This window comes from Astatotilapia calliptera, chromosome 7 (genome assembly GCF_900246225.1).
Source record: "Astatotilapia calliptera chromosome 7, fAstCal1.2, whole genome shotgun sequence".
In the NCBI taxonomy this organism is placed as follows: Eukaryota; Metazoa; Chordata; class Actinopteri; order Cichliformes; family Cichlidae; genus Astatotilapia; species Astatotilapia calliptera.
This window is the reverse complement of record NC_039308.1, coordinates 9720737-9737932: the sequence shown is the minus strand read 5'-3', so window position 1 is coordinate 9737932 and position 17196 is coordinate 9720737. Positions and strand designations below refer to the sequence as shown.

Below are 17196 nucleotides of genomic sequence, written 5' to 3'. Positions count from 1 at the left end.
TCACACCATTAAGAAAAAAAGTCCAGGTTTTATTGTGTATCGTGGCTGTAGTCCATGTTTAACTGCCAGATGTGTGTGAAAGAGAGAGAAGAGAGAGAGAAAATAAGCGGGGTCAGAGCAAAACACAGCAATGTCAACCTTTGTCATCCATGAGCAAATGAATCATGGCAAAGTTAACAGTTGTGTAAAGGAAGATAAAACTCTATTTAACACACTAAGGCGAGCTAATGTAAACACACAAGTGGCATCTAAAAACAAATATGTGAAAAGGAAACTGAAGAAGCCATCTTTGAACCTGAACATGGGACTACAAACCAGTCAACAACAGTGCTAACAGAACTGAGTTGACAGCAGTGGAGTCAACAGTAGAGTAGAATGGGTTAGAGTAGAGTAAAGAGGCGAGCAGAGCGGAGTTAATGGCATCGGTCAGCTGTTTGTCCTTCGGGTGGCTTGAGTATTGTAATGAGGGGGTTCCCAGCATCATGCAGATCAGCAGAGTGGCAGACAGGGGCGTTTGATTGGTCAGCCGGCTCTCAGCAAAGAAACACGTTGCAGTTCTACAGGCTGGGCTGGTCTGAAAACCCGTCTGGATGAGGTTCAGTGATTGACATCTAGAATCTGGTGTTTGCTTGTTTGTCAACACAGGCGTGAATGAAACAGCCGGGAGGGAGGGATGAGTGCTCTCTCTTCTCCTCCCTCCATACTTCACACAGTGACCTTCACTATGGCTGCCCCTGCCCGCCAAAGTGGAGACGCAGGTTAACCAAAATTGTGAATGGCCAGCCTGAACATGTCATTGGTGCACACCCATGCATCGTTAATGTTCTTCAGGATGAAACTCTGATGGAAACCCATAATGGGGTCTTCATCTGCCTGCAAACACACACACAGATGTCAAAGCTGTTATTGATTGAGGCTAGTTCATCAAAGGTACACATTTAGAGTAAAGAACACCTGCTACAACAAAATTATACTGTTATTCGTATTGGTTTTTATTGAACTGGATGCCTCCGTTTCATACTGTCAGACACAGCAGAAATAGAATAGAATAGAATTCAACTTTATTGTCATTGCACATGCACAGGTACAGGGCAACGAAATGCAGTTTGCATCCATCTAGAAGTGCTTTAGTGATATAGATATATTACAATATATATTAGCAATAGTATAGATATTACAGAAATACACCAATGGAACAGTAAAATCGGTACAGTGTATGGTGATCAGTAAATACTCCTACAAATATCACTTTAAGAAACATTTTTGAGTAGGTAGAAACGATTTTTCAGAATGTAAACAGAGACTCTGTTCACAGGAAAGCTAGCTTTGCCTTAAAAATTTCAACAGTTCTTTCTAGTGTGGTGTGTACCCAGTCATCTAGATACTTGTTACTGACTAATGAGGCCAACAGAAATACCAGTCATCAAAATTATTGTGATTTTAATAATCTATAGCCACAGTTAACATCTGGGTCTAGGATATGTCAGAAGTGTACATCTATTCACGTCTCTCTCCATTTCATATGCATGTCTGTGTCAAAGTAACCTGCCATATAATCACTCGCCTGAAGCAATGCAGGTATGCATACCCGCAAAAGAAGGCTGCCGGTGCTAGCACTGCTAACATTAACCACACTTTGCAAACTATCCTAAAAATCTATTTTTGTATTTTTTACCATGAGGTATAAAGTGTGAACTATGGAAAGTTTAAATCTCGAATGGAACCATAAGCCTTCCCCCTTGCTGATCATTGCTTCCTGATCCAAGCAGATTTAAAGAAATGTAAATGCCTTAAATGTATTTAAAGAATAGACAACCTGTTGTTGCCTTTCTAGGCTTTGTTGTTTGTGTGACTGGTATTTTACCAAGTTAAACCAGACTATTGTCATACAGCAACTGAGATAAAGTCAGTGTGTTTTGTTCATTTTTCGCTAGTGGAGTCAAGAGGCCTGTACCTCAAGCAGTTTTCCAGGTAATATCAGGGTTAACCCTGGATTTCTTTGTACAGTGAGGGCTGTAAACTCCTTACCAGTGTATATCACCATACTATGTCCAAACATTCTGAAAAATCAGTGTCACCATGCTGGAAGATTTCACAGACCTCAATGAGTAGATAGGAGAGTTAAAAAAATTTTATTAATCTTTTTTAAAATGGCATCTAAAGTTAATCTTTTCTTGATAAGCCTAAGTAATGAATTTTAGGTTAGACCCAACTTTATTCTTTGATCTTTTTTGTGACCTGTAAGCAATTTTAAAACTATTTTATTGCTCCATAAGCATTAATATATGATCTACACCTATATGCATTTGATGACCTTATATCAAATTTACACATAGATTAAGCCTACATTTGAATTCAATTTCTGTTTTTCCTATATAATTTTTTACTCTGACTGTTCCGTTTATAGAATACAAACTGCCCTTTAAAATATTAATTTAATTAAATACTCAATTATGATCCATCAGATCATCCCATGTCTTAATAATAAAGTTGTAATATTGATGGGTTTGGTAATTTGCACAGGGTGTATTTTTGTCATCATTCTTTCATGGCTTCAAATAACAAACAATAACAAAACTTTATTAATATAGCTGCAGTCTTCCAGTTTTATTGACTAAAGCACTTAAAGCTCATACATTGATTCTTCCTCTTTAACGCTAAACTACTGTACAGTGCTTTTCCTCTCAAAGCACTGTTTTGCTGTTACTTTCAGTCTGTGATATGTATTTAACCTCTTCATATTTTTCCCCATATTATATTTTATTTTATTTATTTATTTATTTTTAAATCAGACACTCTGCTGTCAGTACACTTAATCCATAATTGTGTCTGATCAAATGCTGCCAACACCATCCTATTCAAGTAATTACAGTCTAAATTGGTAAACACTGTGTTAATAGCCCAGCTTTCTGTGATCAGTCATCCTTACTGCCATTGTTAGGGTAAGTGAATCCAGATAACACAAAGATACCCTGGGCGTGTAGATATGCTAAATACAGCTTAAAAATAAGAAAAATTACCAAATTTCCCATCACCCAAAGAACTGAAAATCCTATAAAATACTTTAGATCAAAGTGTCCCCACAGAAGTAGAACCACCCTGCTGTTTCCTAGTGGGGCTAATGTGGCTAACATAATTATTAACTTTGATCTTTCTCACACACACACACACACACACACACACACACACACACACACACACACACACACACACACACACACACACACACACACACACACACACACACACACACACACACTCTCTCTCTCTCTCTGAGGAAAAATTAAATGTTGAGGGAGGACTATAAATTGAGCACAAATTGTGCAAGGAGTGATTTATAACCAGCAGAGAGGTACTGGGTGTGTATTTCTGAGTTTATGTGGTTTTATGCGCTTCAGTGCCAGTAAACTTAGCTGGCTTTCTGTTAGCCATGTGCATTGGTTTGCTTCTGTCCTACATCCGACACTCATTTTAACACAGCTGAACTCACACTAAATTTTTTCTCATTTAAAAATATCTGTTATTGTTGTCGGACAACAGAAAAACTAAAACACAGACACTGACATGCACTGTTAAAGACTGAGCTCTTTAGGGAGTAAATTAGTTATACTAGAGGCATATATCATGGCTAAAACAAACAAACAAACAATACAAAAATCAGAATTGTATTTTGGACCAAAACTTGAAATATACATTTAGGGGACATCTGGAACTATATTAATATTTCTTGAAGTGGCCTTTATAATCTGAACTGAATGCGGTAAATGGTTTCAAATTACTCTTAGGGATACTATATGCAATATTTGTATGGACAATGTTTCACTTCAACAATTAAATATTCCTCAATTTTTACTTTTCTGAGCGCTTTCTTACTTTTAGACTTATCGACAAGTCTCATTTCTTCTCCTTAAGAAAAAGAAGAGAGAGAAAAAAAAAGATCCGTAGTTTGAACCCAGTTCAGCTGAAGAGAATGAAGAAAACTGACTGGGGTACCACCAACTGCCAACATGATGGGAACAAAAAGTCAGTTGAAAGTTACGTTATCATTTACTGGATTAACATTTTTGCCTAAAAAGTGCTTCAAATCCAGTTTCTACATTAAACACACACACGCCCACACACTAAAATCTTTCTCATCATGTTCAACCTATAAATTGTAGTTTTAAATTAAGAAGCACTGATCAGATCCTGGAAGAATAAGGGAAACAACCTCATTTACTGTATAGCTCAATGTGTGACAATTTAGCTGTAAAACAGTGAATCCTGTCACGCTCCATTCAATGACATCATGATAGTGCTACTTACTTTAAGCTGTCCTACAACCATACTCAAGATGCAGCTGTCTGGAGTTGGCTGATGGTCCTGCGCCGTTATACTATGCGCTATTTTCTGAAATGGGAGACTCTGGTCCAAACAGATAATGAAAATACACAAGAGAAAGATTAATACAGGTATATCAGGCAGTGAAAACATTTTCTTAAGATGTGTCTGAAGTATTCCAAACTATTTTGATATAAATGTTACATATAGAGATTTGATAATCACTACAGCTGTGTACATTAGCCATCTTCTTTTAATGATCACATATCACAGTTTAACCTGGTTTCTAGTGTGCATGAGCTTACACTGCCACTACACATCTCACTTAAGCCACTAACCACCTGTTGCATGCATGTGACCTCTGTATAAGACAATAGGTTAGCAAATGTACTCACAGCGAGTTTCTCGACAATTGCTCTTTTTCCCTGGTACTGCTGTCCTTCCCACGTAAGGCATGATGCATCGATCTGTGTAGACAGTGGGAAAGAGTGATCAGCACAAAAGTGGAAGAGGATGTAATGTGCAGATGAAAACCCACATCATGACTCAGCAGATTCCTTAAACATCATCAATTAGACACTGACATGTACAGTTTAAAATCACAGATTGTTACAACCAACGTAATTATTTTGTCAGGGTTTTTGGGCTGCGTTGATGTTAAAAAGTGCCTTATGTAAATGCTTTGATTCATAAAACGGAACCTGCACAATCATTTTAATAAGTAGGCTTGTTTAATGACTTTTCCTTTTTGAGACCTTTTTTTCCCCCAAATCAGGAATGTGAACACAGCACATAGAAAAAGACTCATTTTCCTACTCATTAAATCACTCATAGAATGAGTGCCCTGAGGGCCATATAATGACACAGGGCTAAAGCTAGGGGTTACTCAATGTTCTGATTATTGAATAATACCTGTACAATGTATAGACAAGACTGCTTATTTTTGTTTCAAGACAGATTTTATTATATACAAACCAATTTCATCATAAAAATAAAAACATTTTCAACAGAAGTTCCACACATTTGAAAAGATGGAGTCAAAGAACACAAAATGTGACAGTTTCTGTCAACTAAACTAAGAACTTATTGACAAGCTGTTTACCTTTGTGCTTTTGGCAGCACGTTGTAATTATATAATCACAAGTTCTCAACTATAGAGGGAAAAAAAATTCAATCCAAAGATCCATGGCTTGCAAATGTGCATGGTATGTGCGAGTGAAAACAACATGCTTCCAAATAATAATCATCATGACCACAAGCATCATCACAACTTCAGGAGTAAGTCTGACAATGCAAGGCTGATGTCTAGACCTGCTCGATTATCAAAATCCAGATATATTCTGGTCAATATTGGACAATTATTCACTGGCTCTAGAAACTTTTACACCTTTATGTTTTAAAATGCTTCCTAACAGTGAATTCCCTTAAACTGGAAATGTATTTCATGTGTGCATATTAAAAAAAAGTGAACTAAACAAAACATGCTACTACGTAGACAGGAGGGATTTGGGGTAAAAATCAACACAAAAACGAAGGACTTTTTAGAAAACACTATTCTTTTCATTAACCATGTTTTCTGAATCAGTCTTGTCGCATTGTTTAGAACTAAATGACAGCAAAACTGAGGCTATTTTATTCAGCCCCCCCAGCCCCACAAACATCTTCATTGAGTTACTTGTTCATTTATCCAGATATGTCGATGCTGTCATTAAAAATCTTGGTGCTTTAATTTCCTTAACTTTTAACAATCAAATCAGGAATTCTGTCAAAAGCTGCTTGACAACATTCACCAACTGAGAACCATCACTAAACGAAAACTAGTTTTGTATCTAAAGAACTAAAGCGTTATCCATGCCTTTATCACCTCTCAGCTGGACTACTGCAATTCCCTGTGTGTAGGATTGCCCAATTGCACTTTCTTTCATTTACAGATGGTTCAAAGCGCAGCTGCTCATCTCATAAGAGTGAGCAAAGCTGTTTTAGCTAAGCTGCCCTGGCAACCTGCAAAGTTTTAAATATATTTAAACATTATTTGTTTTAAAGCCCTCTGTGGATTAGCTCAACAAATATATTACAGATCTTTTAACTCCACATCACGTCACTGAGGTCATCATCACAATAACTTCTCTTGGTGTCCTTTTCTCACATAAAAACTAAAAACGACCAAAACTTTGCAAATATTGCCCCTGGGCTCTCGAACTGTCTGCCACTTCTATTTATTTATTTTTTAACTGTTGTCTGACATATTTCTCAATTATAATTTTTAATATGTTCCCTGTCTGTTATGCAAGCTGTGTTTGTAATTGTAAAACACTTTAAAATGTGCCATATACATAAAGTGACCTGACTGGACAATACCTAAATCATTAGGATTATAAACTCAAAATTAAGGAAAGTGAGATTATTACAGCAAAAGTTTACTCATAAACACCTACATAAGACAAGTCCAACTCACATATATAGATCCCAGTTGTGATCTGTCAGAGTCAAACATCTGATAGTAGTGCTGCACAAAGCTGGATCCTATCTGCTCCCACAAAGGCTGGTCCACCATCCTGAATCACCCTGCAACTCACACTGAGCGTGTGGGAGAGAGCGAATCAGACAAACGTAATGAGATAAGAAAAGGGGCAATTCATAGAAAAAACAACAACAACAGCACCACCACCAGCAGCAGCCTCCCACTTATATCAAAACTAATTTATAGTCACCAGATGTCAACATAAGCTTCAGATTTCTGAAAAAACTCTTGGACAGCCCTCACTACCATAATTCAAGACAGTATTCTGGGATGTTTTATAGAATCAAGCTCTTAAAGCAGCAAACAGTACAATAAACTGTACAGTACACACATTGTTTTGATTTCTGTTTTTTTTTTTTTTTTTTTTAAAGAAAAATGTTTTTAACTAAAGACTCCAAAAAAAAAAAAATAGCATATAGATCCCATTTCATTGAGAAAAATAAATGTTAAAATTACTTAACTGAATAAGCCAAAGTATATTTTACTGCAACGGATCCCTCCGCTCGGGTGACACTGACAGCCCAAGTCATGTGCTCCCACATAACGATACACGGCTGCTACTGGAACAATCCGAGCGCTCTGCACATTAGCAGTAGACTGCGAGCAGCATACCCCGAATTGCGACCACACATAAGTTGTTCAGGGCCCCCGTAAATATAGTCAGAAGTAAAGGGGGATTGAGGAAATATGAGCAAGTAACGTTAATGTACGGAAAAGCTAATTTTTAACTACTTAACTCTAGCTAACTAGCTGCTGCTAGCTTGTGTCATGTTTGCTAATGTTGACTCAGCCTGTGCTAGCACAGACAGTTCACATACGTAGCATGTCTCCTCGCCAGCCAATGTTAGGCGTCAGATAAATTATATTTCCAGGCGTTAGCTGATCGGCCAGCTGGTAGTGGCCTGTTCACCAGTTGCTAAAAATACCCCGTCTGCTTTGAGTGTTCATACCTCTTGCGGGCCCGCGCGTACAGCTCTGGAACACCGAAGCAGCTACTCTACATAGGCGTGTCCACCGTTAGCCCCAAACCGGCCAATAGCAACCGATTTAACAACTTATACCGCCTCGGGCTTTTTCGAATGTCAGATTAAACTAGTGCTTTTTGTTTTCGAGCATGTTTCCATTCACTATTTTGTAAGCGGGCACCATAAAAACTAGTAATAAAAACTTACCTCTTACGCCGAGGCCGGCTGCACGATCGCACAGTGCAATGTCTGCTCCGCTACGAGGGTACGTACAAAAAGCCGTAAAAGGCCCGATGCATTATGGGGATTGTAGTATGCTCAATTTTCTTGTCTGTCGCCTTTTACAAAATACAGCCACATTCTGATACATACTATATTCAGAAGTGTGTCATGTCATTTATGATTGTGTAAACTGCTTGCTTTTATGTTGCTTTTATTATTCTACTGTGTACAGTGTCTTTGAGTGTTCTGAAAGGCGCTTTCAAATAAAATGTATTATGATTATTATTATGATTATTATTATGATTATTATTATTATGTCCAAATCACACGTTTTGATGATTTCTGAAGTGAAAAAAACAAGAAAAACCCATGGAGTAAGAGACAATAAAAATGGTAAGTCAAAAATGGTTTTATTTTATTTGATGTACAAAGATTAAATGTGCTACAGTCACGACTGTCCAGCAAGAACACTTACATTACATTAGCTTTTAAAATTACATCAAATTGCAGCACAAAACAGATTTAGTCATTTGTAACTTGTGCCTTCATTGTTCTCTTAGGTTAGGTTGCTGAGTCCACCAGACTGAGAAAAAAGGCATAAGCAAGGCTTTTTACCCAAACACGATTTATTTCTGCAGTCAACAGCAGTAAAGGCCACAAATAGATCCACAAACCGACACACCCTGGTTTGGTAAAAACATCAATTCAATTCAAAATTTATTTGTATAGCACATTTAAAAACAACAGAGTTGACCAAAGTGCTTCACAATCGGTTAAAAACAAGTGTTTTTAACCGATTGTGATAGAGAAACAAATATAAATAAATTAGAAACAAATACAGGTAAATAAGAAGACAGTGAATTAACAATAAAAACATAAAACAGGCCTGATGGTACTCATATTGAACTTGAATTAAAAGCCAAAGTAAAAAAGTGAGTTTTAAGATGCGATTTAAAAGACTGAATAGACGAAGTACGAATCTCCTCTGGCAGATTATTCCAGAGTCTGGGTGCTGCTACTGCGAAGGCCCGATCTCTATGCTTCAATTGAGACCTTGGTTGTGCTAAGAGCATCTGGCTAGAAGATCTCAGTGCTCTTTGGGAGTCATACATGTTGAGGAGTTCATTGAAATAACTAGGCGTCATATTATTTAAAACTTTAAAAGTAAGTACACGAATCTTAAAATCAATACGATATTTTACAGGGAGCCAGTATAAATTTGCTAAAACTGGAGTGATGTGTTCATACATTCTAACACCTGTTAAAAGACGTGCAGCAGCATTTTGGACTAACTGCAAGCGATGAAGAGGTGAGTGTTGAAGACCCAAATAGAGAGAATTGCAGTAGTCCAGTCTAGAGGTGATGAAGGCATGAATAAGTGTTTCTAGGTCTCTTAGGAAGATAAGGCTTAGCTTTGGCAATTTCACGTAACTGATAAAAACTTGTTTTCACAACTGTGGACACTTGCTTCTCTAATTTAGAGGAGCTATCTAAAAACACTCTGAGATTCCTTACAGTGTGAGAAAGATGAGAAGCAAGAGGACCAAGGGTATCAGTTAACTTGTTCAAAGGGGCATGAGTTCCAAAAACCATAACTTCAGTCTTATTTTCATTTAGTGTAAGAAAATTCTGTGTTAACCAGTCTTTAACATCATGTAAACAGTTAAGCAAAGGCTGCAGTGGGACAGAGACATCCAGTTTCAAGGGGAAGTAAATTTGGATGTCATCAGCATAACAAAGGAAAGGGAATGTTGTATTTCCTAAAAAATAGATCCCAAAGGCACATTGAAAAAGGAGAACAGAGTCGGGCCCAAAACAGACCCCTGTGGCACACTACAACACATAGGAGCAGAGGAAGAGGAGTATTGCCCAATTTTAATAGAAAATGACCTCTCCGATAAATATGATTTAAAACAAGATAAAACCGTGCCTTTTAGACCAACTACGTGTTCAACTGTGTCAAAGGCGGCAGTCAAATCTAAAAGGAGTAAAACAACAGAGCAACCTTAGTCTACAGTTAAAAGAAGATCATTAAAAACTCGTAAAAGCAGAGTCTCAGTACTGTGACGAGATTTAAAACCAGACTGGAACACTTCACACATGCCATGAGCGTCTAAAAAGGTCTGAAGTTGCTTGAAAACAACTTTTTCCAAAATTTTGGACATAAAAGACAGTTTAGAAATTGGCCTGAAGTTAGGAAGCACATCTGGATCAAGATTTTTCTTCTTAATAATGGGTTGCACAACAGCATGTTTGAAAACAGCTGGTACACAACCTGATGACACTGAAGTATTTAAAATAAAATACCAGGCCCAATGACATGAAGAGTTTCTTTAAGGAGGAGAGAAGGAAGAATATCTTGTGGGGAATTAGACTGTCTTAAGTGATCAAGTACTTCCTTCAATGCAGAAAAGGTTAAAAACTGCTGAAAAACAACCGAGGTGGATCTAGGTCTAACACTTTTTTCCATTTTTTCTCTGCACATCGGCGTTTGCGTCTGAGAGCGCAGGTGGTTTCATTCAGCCAAGCGGGTGGTTTTATCAGACCTACATTGCACAAAATAGGTTTCGATAATTAAATAAAATATACTAATTTGTTTGAGTTTTATTCAATATAAAGGGTTACTGTCAGTTGCCAGTTCTTGGATTCCTTATATTTGTACAGTCAATCAAAAGGCATTTAAATGCACACTTGATGAATACCACTGACACAGAAATAAATAAATGTATTTTCCTACTATTTTAGTTAATTTCTATAGTTAGCATCTATCTATCTATCTATCTATCTATCTATCTATCTATCTATCTATCTATCTATCTATCTATCTATCTATCTATCTATCTACTGACTTATTTTTACAAATGAAGTGCAGCTTATATGGGTTGTGAACTTTCTTAGAATAAATCCTTGAGATTATATAATAACCCAGTTAATTATCAGGTCATTAGGGAATCTTTTATTGAGCCTTAGGTTGCAAAGCATTTTTTAACAGTCAAAGAAATTTTCAAACATGCTATCAGCATTTGAAATATAAAACTGGCAGAGAAAGGTGCTTATCTGGGGTGGACATATTACCATTAGCAGCACATTAACTTATCTCTTTCTGCAGAGCATGGGCTACAACGTCACTGAGCCTCACCGCTTTCCTTGTTTTGGTCCTGCAAGAAATTAAGTTTACTACATGTGTTGCTATCTACTCTCAAGCTATAAGTAACACATGTTTAAATACTTAAATTCTCCCATTATTAGGCTACACAAAACTGCCTGATTACATCAACCCCAAGGTGCTGAGGACCTGTGCTAGCCAGCTGCCTGTGATCCTGAGTCACATTTACAGCCAAAGTTTGAAACAGGAGATGATATCAGTGTTAGGGAAAACATCCTGTCTAGTTCCTGTACCAAAAACCTCAACACTATTAAGAATTTAAAGCCTACTGACCACTTGCCATTACATCATATTTAATGAAGATTGTCGAGAGATAAGTACTGTCCAACATGAAAACATCTCGTGACCCTCTGCAGTTCGCATACAGAAGCTACCAGAAATATTAACAAACATGTCCACCATCTCCTGGATTAATGATTACCTGATACATGTAGACAAACTGCAATTTGGGAGACTGGACGGTACAGTACAGGAGCTCCAAAGGGAACTGTGTCATCTCCATTTGTGCTCACCTTGTACACCTGAGGCTTTCAGTACAATTGTGGTCAATGCAATCTACAGAAATACTCTGACAATTCTGAGGTTGTTGGTTGTATTAGTTGTGGGTGGGAAGAGGAGCACAGAGCACTACTGGGTGACTGGACTGGCCTGGGAGGATTCATCTGCTTCCAAATGTGAATAAGACCAGAGCGACTGTGATCAACTTCAGAGGAAAGAGGACAACTGACCCATGTCTATCCTGGGATAGGATGCTGATGTGGTGGAGGAGTACAAATACAGAGGCATCCATATCAACAACAGGTTGAACTGGAAGACCAACACAGAAGCTGTATCCAAAAAGAGGATGAGCAAGCTCTACTTCCTAATGAAGAGAGCAAAATGAGAGTAAAATCATGGGGATTTTCCATCAGCCAGTTGTAGTGAGCACAATGTACTTTGCTGTGGTGTGCTGGAGAAGAAGCGTCAGAGCTGGTGACTTGGATGTTGTAAATGAATGTATTTTTTTAAGCAGGCTTCTGTAATACAGAATAAATACGATACGAGTATTTCACTCACTGTTAGGAAAGTGGTTTTAAGATTTGATGGTACATTTTCCACTGAATTGTCAAGGAACTGAAGGTAAAGCTTGAAAACTCACAGGTGGTCTCAGTGGCCACAATTTTTAATATTTAATTCAGCATCTTCACAATTTTGATCACATGTTGTGAATTACATCAAGGCTCAAACTTGAGACCCCAGCCACTAAACGCAGGCTCTAAGAGGAGATGGGATCACCACTGTTGCCTGCTTCACCTTGAGATGAGGCCAAACGTGGATCCGTTTCCTCTCCAAAATATGTTGTCCTCTGGGCCTCCCTATACATATGAACACACACATATATACACATGGCTCTCATTTGACAAAGTAAAACAGAACCAGACAGAAAATTACTCATAACCTTCAAGGCTTATCTGAACTGATGGTATAAGGCTAGGCAGTAGTGTATGCTGCACATATTTTAAAGCCCCTTGAGGCAAAATTATGACTTTATGCAGTATAAATAAAACTGACTGTGTGTGTGTGTGTGTGTGTGTGTGTGTGTGTGTGTGTGTGTGTGTGTGTGTGTGTGTGTGTGTGTGTGTGTGTGTGTGTGTGTGTGTGTGTGTTTCAATGTATATCTATTTTTATCACCTAGACTCATGGACAGGGAACATGTTGCTCTCAGGGGCATCAGAGGTGACTGGTTCCTCTTGTTGCTGGGACTGAATGTGGCTTTGCTGCTGGGACCCACTCTCATCAGTCTGAAAAACATTTTGGTGGCAATGTTGGTCGTTACTTTTGCTGAGAAGATTGATCCAACTTTCATATTTGTCAGTTTACGATGACATTTGTCAAGCTGTCTCTATTGCTGGAATAGCAGTATCGAGCTTCTGGACCCTAATTTATTCATATTTAGGCTCTTTATCAGCTTTATCAGGTGACATTTATTAGATTAGAGACAGATAGTGACACACACATTACATTTATTAGAATATTCATAGAATTGAAAATCTGTTCAAGTTCTACATACGTAAAGTACCTGGACAGAGGTTGAGACGTGTGTCTTGGCCTGCATGCTGCCTCGTTTGTGGAGTTCCAGCAGTGTGTCATACTCACTCTTTAACTGATCAAAGTCATCCTGGAGTGTCTTCAACTTCACAATAAAAAGAAAAAAAAGTCACCAAAGACTGTTGAGATGTTAAGTCATGAAGTCTATATATAGTATCCAGCATGAGATACCTGAAGCTCGGTCCGTTGGTGTTTCTGTTCAAGGGCGTCCCAGTCACACTGGGGCACAACACCCCAGTACTCTGCGTTCATTCTGTTCAGTTTCTCCTGGGCTTTCCTCAGGTCTTCTCGACACACCTTTAGAGCGAGCTGCAGTTCCACAGGATCCTTCCAATCTAAATGGAAACACATGTAAGAGCATGACACACTTCCCTATAGACATTTATATTTTATAAACATAAAAACATATGTTTTGCTGAGCTCTAGAGGTTACTGTACTTGGGTTTTTCAAATATAGATAATGTTGGGCCTTTTCCATCAAAGAGGTTTTCAAACTTTTTCTGGCATGCCCCACACCAGAAGCTGATCACACGCTACCATCTTTTATCAATTATTTAATAATAATAATACAAAAAGTTGGAAAGTAGTGAAATAAAACTCAAACGAACAGAATTTGCAAACTACTTCTGCAATTTTTTCAATCTCAAAAATAATCTTTTTTATGGAGTTTAACTTTAACTTTCAAATGCAAAATATGGAGTTTAACACAGTTACTTACAGAGTTATTCTCCATTACTACTATAGTTACAGAGAGTCTCTAGTGAGTCACTGGAAATGTTTCCTAAGGAATACCATCCAATAAAGATACTGACAGTTTCAACGTTTAAACAAATTATTATTTTCAGTATCACTTAAAGGGTATCAATTGTTTTTCCTTTAATTCCATCGTACATATATTGTTGCTATGGTGACTCCTCATATTAACCTTCAAATCATTTGGTCAGCGTGTGAGAAAGTAATCCCTTTGATAAATAAAATAAAATTAATTAATTAATTAATCCCAATAAAGAATATGTTATATTGTCTTAAAACCATACATGTTTATTTTGGGAAGAAATCACATCTAAATTCACATTTAAAAAAAAAAGGACCTTAAGTTATTTTCAGTTCACTGTTAACTAGTTAAAGATGTAATAGATGTTGTTATACCTGTACTTTTGTCTGCAGAACGCTGCTCCTTCACACTACTTCTTGTCATGTCATTGAGCTGCCAAATCAGCAACCTGCGAGCATCACGCTCCTCCCGGTACTGCAGATACTGGTCAGACAGTTCTGACTGCAGATGATCCACCTTAAGAGGAACAACAGGCAATGGGGTGACTGATACAATAATTGATGGATGCATTTCCTTTATGCGCAGGGTTGTGTGTATGCTTTCATGCCCTTAAGCTTTTATGCTTTCATAAAAGCTTTCATGGCCTTAAAAGTCACATGTCTTGATGCATTCTCAATCATCCAGATAAATAAATCTCCAAAAGTTGATTCTGTTCATCTAGACGTAGCGTTTTCAGTGGGAGAAACGTTTTGTCACTCATCCAAGTGACTAAAAGTCACATGATTAATTAAACAAAAATAAAATTAAAAGTATGCCATTTACCACTGCCTGCACTGTCTTCTCTCTCTTTCTCATGGCTTCACTCTCCTCCTTTAGCTTCTGCTTCTCCATTTTCAAGGCAGCAATCTCAGCCTGCTCCTCTGCCCAGCGAGCTTGAATCTTTCTGTCACATTCCTCTGTCACCAGCCTCAGATGGGACTGCAGTGGTTCCAGCTTTTTGATTTGTTCTCCCTGATGAACTGAAAAGATGTATACAATGCATGCATTACAACAAATAATCAACTCCCTGATATAAAGTCTTTATACAAAGAAAAGCTAACCTCTACAAACTTCATCTTTTTACTGAATAGACAATTAGTTTTAACTAGGTGAGAATAACATGTTGAAACCAACTCTTTCTATGCTACAATAGAACTTATCATTTTACTGCCTACACAAACTGCTAGGACCTTTTAGAAGGCTATTGGAATCTAGTGGAATCCTTTCCACTAATTTTATTAACTTCTTAACCCAGATTTGCTCTCACAAATGCTGAGTTGAATCCTTAACAAACAACAAAGAAAAGTGTATGACTATGTATAGGATGATTTAGAAGAAAACACTCAAAAGTGAATGGCAAAGAGACAGAATAGTACCTGGAGAAGACTCAAAATTATTAATATAGTTACTGAATATTAAAGTCACAAAGTTTTGAGAAATTAATTCAAAATAATACATTTTTTTTTACAAAGAAATATATTGCCTTACTTTGCAAGGCTGGATGGAACCACGCTGGTTGCTGTGTATTATGACTGCAAGAAAGGGCTAATCAAATTATATTTTTCTGTCTCTAAAGAGATATCTACATTGTTGTTACTATTATACACCCTCTCTTTGCATGTTCATTTGAACCAATAAATTTAGTTTGATGTAAGACATTTACCACTTAGATGTGAGAGAATATTGATATTTATGTATTGTAAATATAAAACTTTAATTTATTTAATTCTATACCCAAAGGTTTTATTTTTCTGTTTTTCCCAAAAACGTTGTGGGACGCCATTTCTAATCTGCTTCAAAACCTTGTCAAATCTGTTATAAATTGTTTTTTTAAATAGCATTTTTATAAAATCTATACAAATCAGACTAGCTTTCTCACTGACCAAAGGTGTTTTCATATTCCTTTTTAATGGCAGACAGAAGGGGTTGGTAAGTTTTGAAGGCAGTGATGAAACATTCAAATGCATTGCGGTAGACCTGTAGGCAAAGTAGAGTAAGATTGTAAGTACTTAGACTGCAGCAAGAAAATACATATATATCTTCTAAACATAAATACAATCAACAAAAACATTTCACCTGAAGTTTCAGCTCCTGAAATTTTGGCTCATGTGGGTCGATAGTATGAAGCTCCTTGCTCACATAGTTCTCCAGCTGCATCAGAAGTTGTGGCTTTCTGTTTGGGCCTGCATAAAAGTAACTGCCTCCTGTCCAGCACTACATGATTGGTCACACAAAAGCACACACAGTACTGTGAAAGGAACTTTCCTGTGACACTGAAAGATAAAGTTTATAAAGATGCCATGAAGTTCTTAGATGATCTTTATACCAATTAAAAGACTTTAGATGTTGGCAGGACAAAGTCAGATTGCTGTTTGTGTAATGTTACCTGATTTACGTACCTTTCTCGTTGCACATGGTTGGACAGATACACCACCAGCACTTTCCTCTTCATGTCCTTCCTCTGATGTCTGGGCTGTGTAACTTTGTAGATTGTATTCATATGTAAGTCTAATATGCAAACAACAAAGTCAGTCTGCCTTAAACGTACTTTAAATAAGCTTTGAAATACAAATGTATTTATACATAAAAACAAACGTAGCATGATTTTTGGTGTAAATGGAAGTCATTTCATCACTTGCCTTGTTTTTTGTGACGGTGTTAGAGGTGGAAATTTTATATCTTTGTTTGGTGACATTTATAGCTTTGATATAAGGGGTAGACAATAACAAACACTTAGCCCGTTTGAAACTGTTGTATTTCGTCAGTTTAACTCAATGAGATCGGCTTTAGCGTCGCACAGCACAACATTTGAAGCAGGGTTTCCATGGTAACGACGACTGACTACGCAACAAGACCCCACGTAGTTGCCCGGTGTGCGCCTAACTAATTTTCAAAATGGCAATGATTTTATCTGCTCAACTCAATCATTAACTTTGATATATAATAACTAATATATGGTAACGTGTTTTATAAAGGCTATTTCACATATCTGCTATATTAATTACAATATAATAAAACTTAGTAAACAACACAGTGTTTTTATGAACAGGCACATATTTCGCCGAGGAAATAACACTGCTATTAATACTGTAAAAATACC

The 17196-nt window shown here is 37.3% G+C and overlaps 2 protein-coding genes across 5 annotated transcripts; both read right to left on the bottom strand.

Moving 5' to 3' along the window:
• Window positions 1–8: 8 nt before the first annotated feature.
• nutf2 (nuclear transport factor 2) lies at window positions 9–8109 on the bottom strand. 3 transcript variants are annotated; one of them, XM_026172959.1, is made up of 5 exons: window positions 8014–8099; window positions 6776–6897; window positions 4716–4787; window positions 4306–4404; window positions 9–873 (listed from the first exon to the last, which is right to left on the bottom strand). In XM_026172959.1, exons 2-5 carry the CDS (start codon window positions 6872–6874, stop codon window positions 760–762), a joined length of 384 nt encoding a protein of 127 aa, XP_026028744.1. In that variant the 5' UTR covers window positions 6875–6897; window positions 8014–8099; the 3' UTR covers window positions 9–759. The 3 variants fall into 3 exon arrangements, with proteins under 3 accessions (XP_026028744.1, XP_026028745.1, XP_026028746.1); XM_026172960.1 differs by lacking the exon at window positions 8014–8099 and adding an exon at window positions 7792–7966; XM_026172961.1 differs by lacking the exon at window positions 9–873 and adding an exon at window positions 3241–3999 and having other exon boundaries at window positions 8014–8109.
• A 4229-nt stretch (window positions 8110–12338) lies between these two features.
• tsnaxip1 (translin-associated factor X interacting protein 1) lies at window positions 12339–17068 on the bottom strand. Of its 2 annotated transcripts, none has more exons than XM_026172956.1 (10): window positions 16736–17068; window positions 16496–16577; window positions 16173–16310; window positions 15980–16073; window positions 14880–15076; window positions 14432–14573; window positions 13454–13617; window positions 13254–13367; window positions 12866–12975; window positions 12339–12549 (listed from the first exon to the last, which is right to left on the bottom strand). In XM_026172956.1, the coding sequence occupies exons 1-10, from the start codon at window positions 16789–16791 to the stop codon at window positions 12450–12452; spliced, it is 1197 nt and encodes a 398-aa protein (XP_026028741.1). In that variant the 5' UTR covers window positions 16792–17068; the 3' UTR covers window positions 12339–12449. The 2 variants fall into 2 exon arrangements, with proteins under 2 accessions (XP_026028741.1, XP_026028740.1); XM_026172955.1 differs by having other exon boundaries at window positions 16496–16604; window positions 16736–17065.
• Window positions 17069–17196: the final 128 nt, after the last annotated feature.

Coding starts and splice junctions, on each gene's coding strand:
- nutf2 (XM_026172959.1), bottom strand. CDS start 6,874: ATGGTGGACCAGCCTTTGTGGGAGCAGATAGGATCCAGCTTTGTGCAG. Junction 4,788..6,775: donor CACAACTGGGATCTATATAT/GTGAGTTGGACT, acceptor CTGTCTACACAG/ATCGATGCATCATGCCTTAC. Junction 4,405..4,715: donor CAATTGTCGAGAAACTCGCT/GTGAGTACATTT, acceptor TGTTTGGACCAG/AGTCTCCCATTTCAGAAAAT.
- tsnaxip1 (XM_026172955.1), bottom strand. CDS start 16,791: ATGTCACCAAACAAAGATATAAAATTTCCACCTCTAACACCGTCACAA. Junction 14,574..14,879: donor AGAAGACAGTGCAGGCAGTG/GTAAATGGCATA, acceptor GTTCCTCTTAAG/GTGGATCATCTGCAGTCAGA. Junction 13,368..13,453: donor ACCAACGGACCGAGCTTCAG/GTATCTCATGCT, acceptor TTTATTGTGAAG/TTGAAGACACTCCAGGATGA.